The sequence below is a fragment of the Podarcis gaigeae genome, assembly GCF_964106915.1.
Source record: "Podarcis gaigeae genome assembly, chromosome: 15".
NCBI classification, from domain to species: Eukaryota; Metazoa; Chordata; class Lepidosauria; order Squamata; family Lacertidae; genus Podarcis; species Podarcis gaigeae.
In genome coordinates, this window is record NC_139692.1 from 2,972,501 (window position 1) to 2,990,773 (window position 18,273).

Genomic DNA, 18,273 nt, shown 5'->3' on the forward strand with positions numbered 1-18,273 from the left:
GAGGCAGCTGCTTGTGGTAGCCAGGATTTTGCTTTGAGGATTGATCTGGATTGACTAGTGCTAGACAGACATTTCACTACAAATCCATGAAAGTGGTTTTATCAGTGGCTATTTGCCATGATAGCTAAAAGAGACTTCCAGGTATGCCTCTGAAGCTCAGATACCGCGGGGCCAAGGTAGGGAAGGATGTCAACAGCCCAGGTTCAATCCCTGACTTGCCTGGGTCTGGGAAACAGCCCTGACGGAAAACCTGGAGAGCTGCTGCCAGTCAGTTTCAAAAATACTAAGACAGATGGACCAGAAGTCTGACTTGGTATAAGGCAGCTTCCTATGTTTCCCCTGGACAATGGTTTCCATGTCCTTCTTGTGGGCTTCCCAGAATCTTCTGGTTGACTAGTGCATGAACCATGATGCTGGACTAAATGCACCACCCAGAAGGGCTCTTCTCAACTTGGATGGCTGTAAAAGAGGATCAGACAAATTCATGGAGGGTAGGACTAGTCAGTGGCTACTAGCCATGAGGGCTATACGCTGCCTCCACCATCAAGGTAGCATAAAAACAGAAAAACCCTGCTGGATCAGGCCACTAGCTCCTCTGGCCAATAGAGCATCACATTCTCAAAGTGGCTAACCAGAAGCCTATGGGAAGCTGCAAAACAGGACCTGAGTACAACACCCTACCGACTTGGGATTCCCCCAAACCACTATTCAGGGATATGCGTACTGTCTCTGATAGTGGGAGTAGAATAAGTCCAGTCAAAGGTGACTATGGGGTGTGGAACCCATCTTGCTTTTCAGGCCAAGGGAGCCGGTGTTTGTCCATAGACAGCTTTCTGGGTCATGTGGCCAACAGGACTAAACTGCTTCTGGCGCACGGAGGACTGTGTCAAGTGATAAAGAAGTACTGCTGCAGCGGGAAGGTAAACACTGCCTCCATGCGCTCGGGGCTAGAATATAACCATTGTGACTGGCAGTACATCTTGAATAGCAGTTGCACAAATAGGGTGAGTGCCATTGAGCTCAGGTCCTCCTCACATCTGGTTGCCCAATGTGAGAACAGGATGCTGATCTAGATGGTGCTTTGGTCTGATCCAGGGGCCTCTTCTTATGCTCTTATGGTACAAGAATGATTAGGAAAATGGCCTCAAAGAGTTCAGTGAAACGAACAGTAGGATAGGAAACTCCCAGAGCTTTAAAGTTGTTTTTCCTTTAATTATAAAACTGCACTGTCAAATGCAGAACCCAAATTACATTCCAGGGTGAGAGTTTGGCAGCAAGGACAATGATGAACTAAGTTGTTTTCTTTAGCGAAATGAGGCATCTGGGAATCTTTTGGCTTCCCACCATCATGAAGTTCAGCAGTCTCACGTGGAATGCCTCAGCACGTAAAAGCTGAGGTTACGCTTCGGGAATGAAAATTCTTAGTTCTGCGGGCGGGGGGGGGGGTTCCTTTTAACCCACAGCCCCCAGAAGTACAGAGTCAGCTTATTGGAGTAGAAACCCAATTTGGAAACTGGTTTCCCAGCTGTGGAAAGCACAGTGTCAATGGAAGGCCCCACCCTTGTGGAAAAGGCTATTTACAATATTATGCAGAGTGAAACCAGAGAAATGAGAGGCATGTTAACAGGCTTCAGAGTCACGTGCAAAAAAGACTGGATCCAAGTGACTGGAGACTTTGCTTTCCCTTTAAGGCAGTATGTGAAAATACAAAGGCAGTATTAAGGAACACACTGGGAAAAGAGAGAGCTGCTAGATACCAACCAGCATCCCAACATGGGTAGTCTGGGGCTGGGCTCAGCATTTAAAGAAACTCATACCTCACATCCCTAGCAAAATGATTCTCCAGCTTTTCTGCCTTCAGAGATCTCTATTCCACATCTCCCACAAAAATGACCTCCACTATTACAGAAGGTTCTGTGTCATGTTTAAATGTGCACACTGAGTTTCATGTCAGGCACATTTAGGATTGCTGAATATGTAAATTTCAGTTTCTAATTTTTCCAATATTAAGTTCAGCACATTTCTATATTAGTTTGCAAATAAAGTCCTCCTTTAAAATTCATCAGCATGTTAGAGCTAATTATATCTTGCACGCAATTTTCTCCAATATAATGCATTTTATGATTCCCCCCCTAATATGTGCATTTATGTGCACATTTTAGTATGTGCATTTTTATACACATTGTTAGAACAGCATTGCAAAATTCAGGAAACACAGAAACTTTGCATGGATGAGAAAGTTACTAAGTGCTGCATGTGATACAAGCCATTGCCATCAAATGCCAGCCCATAACCTGCCCCCATTTAATCTGGAGATGTTCAGGTGGGGCAGGATGGAGTACTTTGGCACTGCCACTAAACCTCAACTTTTGCAAACCGCTGCTTGTAGGGCAGCAGTGCATGCAGAGCGCAGACTGACAAGATGCAATTTATGGTAAGGAGCAGATGACCAGATATATAAATTGACAAGGCACCGCATCATGTCAGCACCATGTCAAAAAGAAGCGAGTTCATATGCGTGCCTCTCTCTCTCTCTCTCTCTCTCTCTCTCTCTCTCTCTCTCTCTCTCTGCCCTTCTTGTGGTGAATTCTTTCACAATGCATCAGGCTGAAATATAAACGGTGAGTTTTAAAGATTCCAAGAGGGGAGGAGAGAACTGGCATAAACATGTGATATTTTGTTCCCATGCAATGGACATAACACCAGGTCACCTGGAAGCACTTATTTACTGATGCCTGTGGAAAAAGACAAAAGCATCTGGACTTTGAAAAAGAAAGAGCCTTTCCACGCTGCTTTACATGATTTTAATCCAGGAGCCTTTCTGTTTTGACTTTTCTCGCTAATGAAGAACAACAAGAAACATAGGCAGTGGAATCCTGTAAGCAGGAACCTCAGTGGGGAACAGCCTTTGGACAAGCCAGAAGAACAAGCAAAAAACCCGCAAATGTTGAGCCTTTGGACCTCCCTCCACGGTTGCCCCACAAATCATGGTCTTCAGGCTGGAAAAACAATACAAACAGTTTCCTAACACAAGCTGTTCTGCAGCTGCCTGGGGGCCTCCCTTGTTATGAAGGAAATTAAAGGAAGAAAAGAAGCCGCTAAATACATTGACAAGGGGGTGGGGGACACCAAAGCAATTTGCCTAGGTTTTTGCCACTTCATTTGGAAACCTCTAGCTCTAAGCAGGGCCCAAGAACACAACCACCCCCTTTTAAAACCCTCTCTTACTTGTAGACTCTGACATTGTATTTCTTCTCTGATGGAAATCCAAACATGCCACAGACAACACGTGAGTTTTTTGTGGTCCAGTTCCTGTCACAGATTCGTTTCCAGACGCCTCCTTCTTTCACTTCCACGTAACCCTCTGTGACGGGAATGCGCTTGCGAATGGCAGAGAGGATGGGTCGGATCTGGGCATCTTCCACCTGGATGTTCATGTTCTAGGAAAAGGAGTTGGAGACAGGCAAAGGTTTGTTGCTAATCCATTGGCCACAATGCAGATAGAAAGCAAGCAACAAATACATCACAAACAACAGATTTGTTGCGCGGGTAAAACAAATATTATTACTATTTTTTATTTATTATTATTATTATTATTATTATTATTATTATTATTATTATTATTTCAATTTATATACTACCCTTTATCAAAAGATCCTACGGCGGTATGGGTGGGTGTACACACACACACACACACACACACTGCTTTTTTATGAGGGTATGCAGGGGTACGCATACCCCTAAACATTTTGTGAATCTTTGTAATTTTGTCCATTTACTGTATTTATTTTCCCCAATTTGAACTATAAAATGGTGGTTTTCTTGAGTACCCCTAAACTTTTTTTAAGAAACACTGTATATACCTGTGCATTAACTAAACTAACAACACTAAGTCTTCAACCAGGATTCAAATTACTGCCTTGAGAGCCTCTGTGCTGTTAGTGGGGCATTTGAGGTCTTTTCCCAGTCATGCCTCCCTGCTCAGCAGGGCTGTTCTAAAGCCCTGAGGAATTGTAGAGATGAGACCAGGATGGAAAATCATCAAAAGCTTGGCATGTGCCTGGAAGTGATGGTGCACCCAGTGGACTCTTTACATCCAAGGCCTGGACTGGAGATCTGGTCATGGCTCTAGATGAGGGGTGGGCAATCTTTTTCAGCTGGAGGGCTGCATTCCTTCCTATGGGACCATCCTTGGGCAGCAAGTGGGGCCAGAGGAAAAACTTGGCAGGTCAATTAATGTGACTCTACCCCAGCTGAGAGGGCTGCCTGGAAACCTTTTGCAGAGTAGGCTACGTTCCAGCCCCACAAAAGCCAGAGGTTTCTACACCTACATACCCTATGCACACACATTTCTCAATCCTCCACTGAGACAAGCTAGAGGCATATTTCAATGTCCAAGGACACCTTCCAGCCAAGCAAAAGCACTTGAGGAAAACATGGAGCAGGACCAGTGGGGAGTGTGGCCTGGGAAAGAGAGGAGCTAATGAGAGTCCTGAAGGCCAGATAAGAGAGGCCTGGTGACAGGAGTGAGCCAGCAGTAAATTAAACTGAGCAAGTTGGAGTTAACTCTTTATTAGCAAAAGCAGGATTTGCACAGGAGTGTCTGGCCTAATGAGCATAGCAACTCATCTCCGACAGGTCCATGAAGCATGCCCCCATGAAGCAGTTGCAGAGACGGAAGGTCCCTGCCTCCCCACAGCTGCCTATGTCCCCTCCTCTCCAAGGTTTACTCCAAGGAATCTGAGACTGCGCCTGTGTGAAGCTACCTTCTCCTCCGCCCTCTTCATGCCTCTCCTGGTTCTTGGAAACTGGGGGGATGGGGTGGCAGGAGCTTGTCGCAGCAGGAGAGGAAGACACCTGTGCCTCTTCACCAGCCTGACTCATCTCTGCCTCTTGGCCTCCCTCCTCTCCTGCTTCCACTTCTACCTCTGAGTGTGGACTTCTCTCTGTCACAGACCATCCCACCCTCTTCCAACATCTCTCCTTCTTCTCTCTCTTCTTCCTCCGACCACTCAGCCTTCTTCCCTTGGGGGCTCCCCTGCTGGTGCCTCCATAGCTGTCAACTTTTCCCTTTTCTTGCGAGGAATCCTATTCGGAATAAGGGAATTTCCCTTTAAAAAAGGGAAACATTGACAGCTATGGGTACCTCCCACCATTCCTCTGTGTCCAACCAGTCTGTGACGTCTGTGGGGCTGCCTTTGGCAGACACAATCTAGACACAATCTACATGTGGGTGGCCTGGTCAGGCGTGGGGTTGGTAAGGAGTTTCCTAGACGAGTAACCAGTTAGTGTGTGAACACATGCACCGAACCACTAACTATTGTTGCAGCCCTGTGGCTAAGTGAAAGCAAGAGACTTTTAATGAACTAATTATAACTGAATCATAAACTGGAAATTAAAATAACGCTGCAATTCTAAGCATGAGTTTACTTTCAACTCCATCAAAACTAATACAATTTACTTCAGAGAAAATGTGTTTCAGATGGGAACTATTATTTTAAAATACACCATTATTTCTTTTGCAGGAATCTAACATGTGAAGCAATCCTGCAACCAGGTTTACACTATGATTCTGACTTACTCTTCGGTCCCACAGATTCTAGCCCAGCTGAGAGGGCTGCCTGGAAACCTTGTTCATGCGCCCCAGAAGGACAGGATACAAGCAACCAGATAAATAAAATTTGCTGGCTAAAATTACGCTGTTTCTGCTTCCAATAGCTGTGCCTTGCAAGAGTGGAAAGGGTCGATAGGTTTAACTAGCAATTTCCTAGGATTTCTGTGTTTGCCTTTGTGAAATTAATTCTCCTCTGGAGCACGTCTGGATTCCCTTCCACTGAATTGATGGGTTATGAGTCATGAAGAGAGACTAATTTTCACATCCAGGGCCTACGTGACAGCAGCAGTAGCAACAGCAGCATGCAAACCTCACAGGAACTCTGACCCCCAAAAGCTAGAGCAGGCCAGGCAGGGAGGGGGAGAGCTTGACAGCAGAGACAGGCAACAAAAAGGAAGAAAAGGAATCACGGGGGGGGGGGGAGCCCACTGGAACTTTATATAAAGTACCCTAAAGAACTTCTTTTCCTTTATATACATGGTTTATTTGTCATTATGTCATGATTGTGGAATTTCCCCCTTCCTATTTATAAATATAATACAGTACCTCTGAAAGTGAATTGGGTAGCATTGTGAAAAATACTTACTATTTTTAAAATCTACTGTAATCAAATGAAAAGAAAAGCTGTTAGAAGTACCGTAAGTTGCATATGGCCTCAGCTTCATTAACTACAAACCCCAAAATCTGGATCCCCTCAAAACTGGTGCAAAAGTTTTGCAGACTTTTTGCAGCAAAACCCATGAACTTTGCAGTGAAAACCCCGCATTTTGCAGCGCTCCACAAATGGAGCAATAGACCCTTAAAGCCCCCCTGGCAGGGCTGGAGATGGAGTCCTTCCAGCTATGGCCTCCTGAAGTTGGGAACACTCTTCTCCAGCAGCCCCAGGCTGCCTGGCACCTACTCTGCTCTTCATTAAGTGTAAGGTGAAGCCTCTTACAATCTCTTATGCCTTCCCATATGGCGTTTGTGTTTCTGTTGCTGCTTACGGCTGCCTTATAGCTCTGTCCTTTTAACATGAGCAACATGGGATTATACAAGAGGGGAAGGGGAGAACGCTGTTGCTGTTTCTTTTTACTACTACACCGTGCACCGTAAAATGAAGAGCAAGATCAGACACTTATTGAATGTCTTTTTATTACATTTATATCTTGCTTTTGATTCAAGGAGCTTATTTATTTAAGAAATAAAAATAACAGAATCACAGAAACGTATAGCTGGAGGGGATCCCAAGGGTCTTCTATGCCACACCCTGCAGTACAGGAACCACAGCTAAATGAGGTTCTTTCTCCTCTGCTATTTTATCTTCACAAAAACAGCATTTGGCTCAAGGCCACCCAGAGAGTTTCATAAGTGAAGGGGGGATTTTGTTGGAAGCTGCCCAGAGTGGCTGGGGAAACCCAGCCAAATGGATGGGGTATGTATGTATGTATGTATGTATGTATGTATGTATAAATAAATAAATAAATAAATAAATGTCTCCCAAGTCGAATGTTCTAACCACTACTCCATGCTGACTCTCTCTATGAAGTGCTCTATAACATATACATTTTTGGACAGTTTGTATATAAACTGAATATGGAAAGATGGGCTCAATGTGGTACCTCCTTTCTCCCCCTTTTCCAGCATCTAATGGTGGTTTTACCCAGCCCTTGTTTTCTCATGGGGCGTTTCCAACAATCATGCAGTAGTTTGGCTGTTTGAAGTTTCCACCATCTGTCCATGATATGCAATTGAGCAGGGGGCGGGCACACTTTTGCCTAAAGTCAGTTCACCACCATGCAAACAGGTCATAAGTTGTCTGAATTTTTGTAGCATATGTTGATTTAGTCAAACATTGCCTGTTTTCCCTACAAGCAGTCATGCAAATAAATATTGACCCCACTGAACATTAAAGTCACTGAATTCAAACATTTGTTCCAAGGATTCAGCTAAATTTTCCAGATTAAAATAACTACTTTCCTCCTCTTCTTCGCAATAGATTTCCAGATTTGGTGTTCTTCGAAACCAGGCAAAGCTCTGGTTCAGCAGAATGTCAAAGACAGAAAATGATGAGTCCCAGCCCCAAGCAGAACGAGTTGGACGGGACAGTCCTATCAATCCACTTTAGCTGCAGAGTTGTAAACAGTTGTCTGGACTCCCTGAAGCTACAGCATAAATCTGATCCCTTCCGAGAGGAAACGAGCCAACTATCTCCATATTCTGCTGGAAAAGTCCCTATCTCAAGTGGAAAACTAGTGATTCTCCAAATGTTGTTGTATTCCAGCTGCTATCAGCCCCCAAGCAGCAAGGCATCCTCAGAGATTATGAGAGTTCAGCAACATCTGGAGGGTCACAGGTCCTTCATCCCTCCCCAACTGCAAACCCTCATCACTAGAAGAGGCAAATGCAGGGTGACCTTACTTTATATTAGTTCATAACTCACACAGTCTTTGGTCTCTATCTGCTGTGTCATCCATCGCTCTACCTCCTGCTCCTCTGCCTGTACCTTAGCAACACAAGTGTCCTTATGATGCAGTATTGTTTTATGGCCGATTGCTGCTGGAACTGGCTGAAGTCGTCTGCTTTTCGGTATTAAACAACCCCGCCTCCCGCTTTAATGGTGAAAAAGAGACAACCCCATCATAGATACTCCGTCCCCTAAAATATATTCAGTGGATACCTGGAGATATTGGTCTTAGCACTAAAGAATTTCAGAAGCAAGCCCTGAAAACCATGTGAGCACCCTTCCGTGTTGGCCAGGCATTGCTTTCAGACAAGTAGCTGAAAGCAGAATTAAAAGAGAAGTTGTACACTTAGAGTGATAACTTTCTGCATAGCCAAAGTCCTTCTAAAGTGTTTAGTCACAATTAAGATCCCTTGCAACATTAATTAAAAGATTTCTTTTTGCAAGATTACTTCCCGGTTCAATGCAGCTGGGGGATTATAGTGACTAACTATCCTTTAATTAGCTGATCTTTGTTATCTGCCGGGGCAGTGAAGGCTTCAATTTCTGGAATCTTCTCATTATTTCTTTTATTTCTTTTAAGGGAGGACAGAAAGTAGCTGAACAGAAAGCAAAAAAAGGAAAAGAAATAGCACAACATGCAAGGAGGAAGCTTTAAATTACAAACACAGTAGCCCCCAAAAGCCTTAATTATGCTTTGCCTTTCTGCACTAGACAGGATGCTGCTGCAAATGTAATATTTTACTGCAAAAACCACTAGCAAACCATGGTAGTGCTACAGCAGTCCTTGTTTCTTTTCCTTAACGTTTCTAGTACAAAAAAGAAGATTCATGTACTGCAAAAATAAATCAAAAAAATAATAATCCATCCCTCTTTTGTTCTGATTTTCATCCTGTGTTGGCTAAGAACGCATATGAACAATTTCATCAGCAATATTTCATAGCTTTTATCCTCAGAGGATATTTGAGTCTGCTAATGGTTTTACCAGGTCAGCACAACATTTAAGGTCTGCCAGAAAAGCTAACTTAAGCCTTTTCCCCATTTTCTTTCCGGCTTCCCAGTTCAACTTCATACAGGCACACAGTTTGCACACCTATAAAACAAAATAGTCCCACTAGATCTGCTTGTGTAATATTACATTGACTAAAATGATGGTGTAAAAGATATCAGTTGAGTGTTTTGCCAGACTAAATACTATTTTTCATCCTGGAAAATGAATTTCTGGCGCTAAGGGAAATGGTGGGCCCCATTTTAACTTTTTTGTCAGAGCTACATTGTTTAGCTGATTTATTGATTATGATAAATTTAATTTAAAACAATAAGATTGACTAAAAAGTGTCAGCAGATTTTGTATTTCAAATCAAGCTCTTTTAAAAAGGGGAAGGACTGTGATTCCATGAACGGCTATGTGGTTCAGTGGGACAGAACATGCTTCACGTACAAAATGTCCCAGTTGCATCTACAGGAAGATGGGAAAGACCCCTGCCTGAAACCTGGAGGGCTACTGCCAGTCAGTGTGGACAATACTGAGCTCGATGGGGCAGTGCCATGGACTGGTTGGATGAAGAGGAGTGTTGGCAGGCACCAGTCCGGAAACCCCAAGGACACCCCCAGGGGAAGAAGGCTCAGAGCCCAGGGATTGGTGGTGGGACAACGATGAGTGGTCAGAGGCAGAAGACTGGGAGGATGAAGTGTCAGAAGTTGAAGAGGTAACAGGGTTTAGTGAGCAGGAAGAAGCTGGGGCACAGAGCAGCCCCGATTTAGAAGCTGGAGAGGATTGAGTCAAGCTGCTGGAGAATCCAGGGAGTCTCCCCCACCTGCTGCGACAGGGTTCCCTCCCCCCTGGTCTCCCCAAACATGCAGAGAAATGAAGAGGGTGGAGCAGGGGGAGACAAGACGATGGTGCCTTAGGCTGCTGGGGAAGGAAATGGGGGAAGAGGGGCCTTAGAGAGCGGTGGGAAGGCAGAGACCTTCAGTCCTCACAACTGTCGCATTGGGGCAAGACCTACAGGGAAGAGTTGCTCTCATCACTAGGACTGCACTGTTTCATTTCTTTAAATAAAGCAGTAATTTCACTGATGTTGGGGGCTTTATTATTTTATTGCCGACCTCTGTCTGGCTTTAGCCCCTGACAGACAGTTTCCTATATTCTACTAAGTTCATAAACTTTAAATCTTTAAAAAGGTATTCCTTTCTGTGTGTGAAAGCCTAATGCCTTTTCCAATTCCCTGCTGTGATATGTGTGCTGTACAAGTATAGCTTTCTAATATTCAGTTTTATGTAGATCTAACTGATATAATCAACCAATTACCGGTAACTAACAATGCAATCCCATGCATGTCTACTCAGACATACGTCCTATTGGGTTCAATGAAGCTTACTCCCTCTTGGCACAGGATAGCAGCCTCAAACTCTTGTAACTATTCAATTTCCATTTCTTTACATTGGGTATAAGTCCTATTTATTATTATATTATGTCATGTGTTTATGTTGTGCATCATTTAGATTGTCAACAGCAATGGGTTAAAATAATCATTAATTTTTTTTAACAAACTAACAAAAATATGTCAAAGAATTGCCAGTTGCCCTGGGTGAGTTTGGATAATTTCCTTCCGTTTTTAGAGTTCTTTAATTACATTTAAATTGAAAGCCCATTATGATAACGTTTAGGTCTAAGCTGAAGCAAGTGTTATATTGCAGTAGATCTGGGCAACGGAAACGCCCCCCAGCTATTCTCTCTCCATGAAGCCAAAGAAAATAAAAGACGAACTTAACCTGAAAGCTGGAACATGGATGAAAGCTTCATCCATGGTATTTTACGTGCTTGTGCCAAAGATGGAGCAACTGGTTAGGTTTGCTTCCTGATTTACAGCCGTGCTTTTGTGCAGAAACTCAAAAGGCAGAGAGGTATTTTTCATGGAAATGCAACTGAATTCCTCATGTCCCATAACTGTTAAAGATGCTAGCCTTCCCAGAAAGCAAAAGATGGCAGTCATATAATTGATTCAGACATCAATTTCTTCAGCTAGATTAACGTTCTCAGGTCCAGTGTTAGCAGCAAGCATTCTTGATCAGTTGCTGGCCTCCCAGCACACCCTCCTCAGCAGAGTCCACCACTTAACGCCTGCTCTGGTCTCTCCTTAAAATGAACATCCATAGCAGTTCCAAGCAGAGGCCAGCTATCTTTTCAAGTTGGCTACCATGTTTTTGTGGTGGCAGCTATGATTTTTTCACCACAATGTCTTGGTAGCCAACTCAACCTGAGGGAAGTTGATGAAGGAAAAACACGCTGGTGCAACAAGGGCAAGGCCTCCAGGCCACTACAAGTCCTAATTAGCGGGCCAACCATTGTTTCAGGAATCCCACAGTCCACACTTTACTGGGGGCTCCCTCACCCTTGGCAGTAGACCTGAACTTGAAGTCTAGATACCAGTATTTCACCTGCACTGACTGATAGCCCAGAGAACCAGAGCACAGCATCTTTGAATCCGCAGCTCTCAACAATTCAGCAACAGAAGCCTTGGTATCTTCTGGAACTTTCCTACTTTTATCGGTTCCTGCAGGCTCTCCCAGTCCCTGACTTACTTCAAGCCCTTCCATCTGCTTGCCGGCAACCCAATGCTTTTTTGCCTCATACTCGATTACTCTTCTGAAGCCCTCAGTTCCCATCCTGTCTTCCTTGCTTTGCCCTGACATGAACTACCATTGTGGAATTTGCCTGCACCAACACTGGAACAACATCTGTCCTTGAAGTGACTCATGTTATAGTCTCCCGCCATTTACACAACTTGGCAGCCAGCCTCTAGAGCAAGGCTGGTTACAGCTGTTTGTTGGCCACGCTCCTGGCAAGCCTTCACCTGATATGTGGAACATCCTCAGCAGAAAATCTCAATATATTACCAACAGCTCAAAGGATTTTTGTGAATAACTCCCACTAATATTAAGTTTAGAAAGTTGGTTACCACACTGCTCCCAGAGTAGTGCTGGAGCAAATATTTTTAAATTGCTGAAATTTCCATTTTAATAGAGATTTTTGGTGGTTTTGACATGAGTGGAAGCATCCACAGGCAGCTGCATTATATTAGTTCAGTCTATTTGTCCATCTAGCCAACTACTGACCACACTGTTATGTCATGCTAAACCACAGCTTACTGTGGCAGAAATGAGCCACAGAATGCCTTTTTGGTGTGCACACTCCCCACTCCATCTCTCCTTTTCTTTCACAGTCAGGAACAGGAGTTAAGCAGCTTTCATTTTCATTTAATCACAACTTATCATATTGTCCAAACCCAGAACTGTAGTTAACTATTGTTAGTTTAGACAAGGCAGCTTCAAGGAGCTTGTTTGAAACCATAGTTCACTGGGTGACCTTGGGCCAGTCACTGTCTCTCACCCTAACAGGCTGTTGTGTGGAGGGGGAGAACCATGTACAGCACTTATATAAATGCCACAAATAAATAAAAATAAATCATCCCCAAGTATTAGCCATGATGGCTGGGGCTGAAGGGAGTTAATATCTAACAGCATCCATTGAGTACCATGTTGGCTACCCCAGCCATAAAGTTTGTGAGTTCAGGTGATACAAAGTACCATGAAGCAAAAGCTTCTGACCTCCCCCCCCCCCCCATCTGCATGGAAGGAGGAGGGGGGAAGCACATAAACCCAGGACCCACTGGGTCTTGTTCCTCCTCATTCATGCCAAGCTGGTATGATTTAGCATGATGTCAAATGCAAACAATTTCTTCTTTGACTGGCAGCACCTTCCTAGGGTCCCAGGTACAGCTCTGCCCATCACCTGCTACCTGATCCTTTTAATTGCAGGTGGCCCCAGGAGTAAACCTGAAACCCACTGGATGCAAAGCAGGTGCTCTACCACTGACCCTGCTCTGAACATTCCCAATGAATGAACCTGAGATCAACTATCCATGGAAGGAGCAGCTGGATACGACACTGGGGTGGAGATCTGAATATTTTGAAGAACTCTTGTATATACAACTGACAGACGGATAGTTGGAAGTCCTTTTTACTTGTTTCTTTTCCTTTCTTTTCTGTTCTTATATTATTTTCTTATTCCTTTAATATTTTTATCCCTTGGTTATCTTTTCTTTTCCTTTTTTGCTTTGTTCTTGCTCTGTTCTTTTGTGTTTCTTGTTGTCGTGCACTCAGGGTTAATGAGGGGTTTGCATGTAGATGGGGGTAAAGGACCAAGAGAGGTGGCGGGGAGGCTGGGAGAAGAAAGGGAAGCTCCCGGGTGAGAGCTGGAAGGGTTCACCTCTCTCTGTGTAAGATAAGAGTTAAGATCTACCTGTGGGAGAGGACTTTGCATTTTTCTGCCTTTCTCTTTCTCTGTTTTTATTAGTTTGTTTTTTATTGCAATGTATTATGAAAGGTCTTAATAAAATCTTATTGGAAAAAGGGAACCTCCTCTGAACATTGTGATCATCTTGCCTGGCACAAACTTTTGCCTGGGGTATCCCATTCCTCTGTCTGAATTTTCCCATGGGTCTGGACAGACACAGCAATCTAGTGTTCCTTCAAGAGGCTGAAGAATCCAAGGAATTTCACACCAAGTACATTTACGTATGTACTCAAGAGTGTCTCGCCTAACTACACTGTCTCAGACGTGACATTAGGGGCCACGCCAGTGGCAGCTGCTGTCATCATCAGGCTGCATACACATTTCAGCCTTTGATCACAGAATTATCTTCCATCCCTGTACTCATACACCACATTCACAACATTTTTTCTGGCAGTAGTTATACGAGTGTTAAGGGCATATGTACCATTGGGAATTATACTTGTGATTAGAAGCACTGGATTTGTCAGCTTGCTGTCTCAGCTAGTGGTCATAGGAACTTACAACAAAACACGGAATGGATAAAAAATTCAGAAAATGTAAGATATTCGCATAACATGATAGATAGTAAACATGAGAAGCAGGGAAATGCATTGAAATACATTATTGTTCTACAGCAAGCACCTATCATCTTCATCATATTATAAACTAATAGCAAACTCAGTTCTCCAACTGCAACTTGGTGGAACTGCACCATACACGGACATGCCGGAAGCGTTAGCAAGTTTGCAGAAGTATAGGAAAACCCTAGGAAAGAAACCCAAAAATAGCCTAATGAGGACTGAATATACTGAATGCTCATGAAACACTGTCTGACTGTTGCAGGGGAGGAACGGAAGACTGGGGGAGGGGAATTTAATGGAGTATCTTGACGAATCTGCGGGCAAGAACTCTTAAGAGCAGCACTGCGCCCGGCAACACTTCTAATGTGAAGCTGGAGTCATAAATTAGGGGTTAAGTCACTTGAAGGTAACACCAAAGGGGAAATTAATATAATGTATTATTGCCAAACAAATATAGTTACCAAAAACAGTTTCTGCTGGAGCTCCTCTCTCTCTCTCTGCTCTTGGCTCCCCACCCATCTCCCAGGGATTATCACTATAACACCATCCTTATGTTCTCTGTAAGAAAGTATCTCTAAATTACATCTACCATTCCGGTTGATGGTCCAGATAGCTGGGCGACAAAGTGGCACCACCCAAAGACAGGTCAAGAACTTCTGTCCTAGGAAATACTGAGGGTGTCTTGGGGGGCCACATTCAAGTGCTTTTTTTGTCCTGGTGCTTTCCTAACAAAACCCCACCCTTGACTGCTGAATCAAAGCAAACAATCTATGGGAAAACCCAAATTGCATGCTGACTAAAGGGATAAAAGAATGGACATGACAAGTGGGATTTAAAAGGCCACAACTTTACTGCATAGCTGTCAACTCCCCCCCTCCCTTTTTAAGGAAAATTCCCTTTTTCTGAATAGGATTCCTCGCAAGAAAAGGGAAAAGTTGACAGCTATGCTTTACTGATTTCAGATGTTGGTGAACCTTGGCATAGGCATTGGCTGTGTAGACCTCTCAGCCCCCCTTGCAGGGGACTGAGGAATGACAGGGTCTGGCTGGGTTTATGCAGATGGGCCGACCCAAAGCTGGGGGAAGCTGTATGGCCCGCTAGCCAACAACCTCTGGCTTCTCCTCAAGACCCCTTTAATGGGGTACCCTGTAATTGCCGCCGAAGAGAGGGGGGTGGGTCCCCACTCCACCCCCGCCCCGGTCAAGGATGGACTAAAGGATTCGGCCCAAGGCCTAAACCTAGTGCTACGGGGAAGGCAAAACCTGCTGGGCAGGGGAAATTCCTTCCCGCCTCCGAATACTTCAACCGTCAAAAGACCATAGCAAAACCTGCAGAGGTAGAAAGGAAAAGATTGAAGGGAAAGGAAACACACATGAGCAGCAGCACTGATAAAGGGGGTGGGGGTGAGCTCTGGGATGCTGCAAGCAGCGTTGGCCTGCTTTTATGCCCGGGGAGAGGACCTGAGTGAAGTCTAGGATTCTCAGGTCCGCTCCCCAAGCCCCGCCTCCCGAGTCACCACGGATTGGCTGAATTTGAACTGCAGGCCTGGCGGTGCCCACAAGGCTCTGTGGCGGCTGGGGAGGTGCGGCAATAGTCGCAGACACGTGGCAAGGCTCTGTGGGCTTTGGAGGTGCCCCAGTGGGCCACAACCGCCACTCACCACCAAAACAGGTAAGCAGCCATTGCCGATTGCTCTGATTCAGCATTAAAGAGTGGGTTTTCGTGGGGAAAGCGCTTCCAAGGGAGGCCCCCTCAAACATGGTGCTTTAAAGCATGGACCTGTGCCTAGAAAGCATGGGGCAAAAGGTTAAGGGTGGGTGAGCCCCTACATAACCAAACTGACAGGTCCTTCTTTCCCTATCTGGGACCCTCCAGACGTTGTTGGACACCAGCTCCCACCATCCCTGACCATCGGCCATGCTGGCTGGGGTTGAGTCCAGCAACATATGGAGGGCGCAGGTTAGTTCCCCATGCTTTAGTGCTATGTAGCACAGCAAATAAAACCTTTGGTGGAGTAGGGAATAAAATAGTTGACTTTTCTTCCCTCCCCGCCTATTCCCATTTGGCTCCTGCTGCAAACCACTTAGAGCCCTGAACAGGAATGGGGAGGGATATGCTGCAATGTGTGTTGCAAGTCTCCACCTGCAAGTATGGATAACTGGCAAGGGTAAGGCTACGATCACACCGAGACAGGCTGAAATATCATATGAAAGCACACAAGGCATTCTGTTTCTCCCCTCCCCAAATTGTGTTTTGTCAGTTTTGTGTGTACACATGCACACCGCCTCACTCAAATAAAGTTGAAAGAACATGACACAGACTGCATCCTTGGGAAATCCTTTAGCTTTGACTGCAAAGGGTCCTCCCTCTCTAGCCATCGGTTCATTTGGTGAGGTGCTATGGAATGTATTAGGAGCATTCCAACTGCTCAGAAGTTTAAAAAGAAAAAGAATGCTAAGCATACAAGGCCTCAGGATACACAGGGTGTTGGTAGGAAGCAGTGAAGAGGAGGGAGGGAACAGCACTAACAGCAGAAAACTGTAAGACTTAAGAGTGCAAAAGGGTATCTCTGTTTGTGAGAGAGGAATGGGTGAATAGGCAGTAAGGGGAGAGCGAACACGTGTGTGTGTGTGTGTGTGTGTGTGTGTGTGGTCATATTTTGTGGAAAGGATTCAAGTGCATATCAGAAATTTTGGTTTGTGCAACTGAAGTGGATTAAAGTGCTCCGTCGTAATGCAACAAATCCACTAAACAACTATAACAGTAATGCACTGAAAAGTGTGGGGTGAACAAATTAACAGGAATACCTTTGTGATGGACAGCTGAGCCAGACCAGAGTCTGGTGATGCAGTGCCTCAGAATTCCACCAGAGGGCTGGAGCCTCTCTTTGATTGGCTACCAAGAGGGGGGTGGAGCCAGCGCTTTGGGAGGGAGAATAAAAGGAGGCGTTTGTGATTGAGGATTCAGATGGGGAGGTGGATTAAGAGAGAGCAGGAGGGAGAGAAGGAGAGTCAGGGATAGTCAGTTCTGGTCTGTGTGCAATAGCCACTCTGAGGAAAATATCTCCAGCTAGAGAAAGGAGCCTCATAGCTTAGATAGGAAGACATTGTGTGGTGTCTTGGGAGAGTATTCAGAGAGTGAACTGCGGGGCTGAGTTGGGGAAGGAGAAGCTGTGAGGACACCGTCTCCTTGGGTCTCATGTCGTCAGGAGGGGAGAGATTTTCTAGGAAGAGAAGAATCCAAATCCAAATCCAGTCACGGGGGGGGGGGGGGGGGAGATCCTGGGTCTGTTATACTTCTAGAGGTACCTCAGGAGTGGGAGTGAGAAGAGTTTGGGGAACAGACTGGAGGTTCCACCTTCTTTAAGAACCAAAATATTAAGCTGTAGCACTAGTGCTATTTTTTCTAGAAAAAGAGGTGCTGGAGCTCACCATGAACTTCCCCCTTATTCTTTTAGAATGGCAGTGTTACCCACCTTGGAGGTGCTGGAAAAAGCCCAGTGTAGCACCTAAACTTCTGCAGTTAATTCGTATGTATGCAACAAATTTACTCCACTCTTCTTCAAACTTTGTCACTTTTTGGTCTCGAATTTTATAGGTCATTTTTGCTAATTCTGTATATTCAGAAAATTTAGTCTGCCACTCTGTTAGAGTTGGGATATCCTGGGATTTCCACTTTTGGGCCACGAGGATCCTAGCGGCAGCCGTAGCATACTGAAACAATTTACGATCCTCTTTTCTCACCTCATCTTCTATTATCCCCAATAAAAAAGCAACGGAAGTTTAAAATAAGCTCATGTGTAAAACACCCTCATTCTTGTAGATATTCTTGGTATCTTGACATTCTTCTATAAATGAGAAGATTAAGCTGCCCAGGGGTATGGAATCAATATATTGATGCTCTGCTAATTATCTAAGACTGAATGCCATGATTTATTCTTATTTTTAACCTTATATCATTAGCGGACCTTTGAATTCTTGATTGCTAATGACTCCTAACGACTGGGGGCAGCTTAACTCTCCCATATATGTGTACACATACCCCTATTGCTTATTAACCCCACAGTGCTCTAGATATAAATGTTGGACCTGAGATCTAGGTCCTATTACACCTGTACCTGAATCTGCCCACAGCTGGAATGCTGCTGGAATTCAGAGCTATTCTGTTTACACAGTGGCTTGATATATTTAGTAACAAGACCTATATTAAGCAGAAAAGGGCAAAGTCAACAACTAATTTTTTAAAAGGAATGTCTGGGAGATTATTAAGAAACATCTGTGTATGTGTATGCGTGTGT

General features: G+C 44.5%; 1 protein-coding gene across 2 annotated transcripts in view; it reads right to left on the reverse strand.

Annotated features, from left to right (window-relative positions):
• Positions 1–18,273, reverse strand: part of LOXL2 (lysyl oxidase like 2) — a 76,690-nt gene that overhangs the window by 39,040 nt on the left and 19,377 nt on the right. For both annotated transcript variants that reach the window (XR_014558126.1, XM_083713553.1), the window contains exon 4: positions 3,229–3,440. Coding sequence is in view for 1 of the 2 variants with exons in the window: in XM_083713553.1 (XP_083569679.1) it covers positions 3,229–3,440 (212 nt within the window). In the remaining variant the exon portion in view is untranslated. The remainder of the gene's footprint in view (positions 1–3,228; positions 3,441–18,273) is intronic.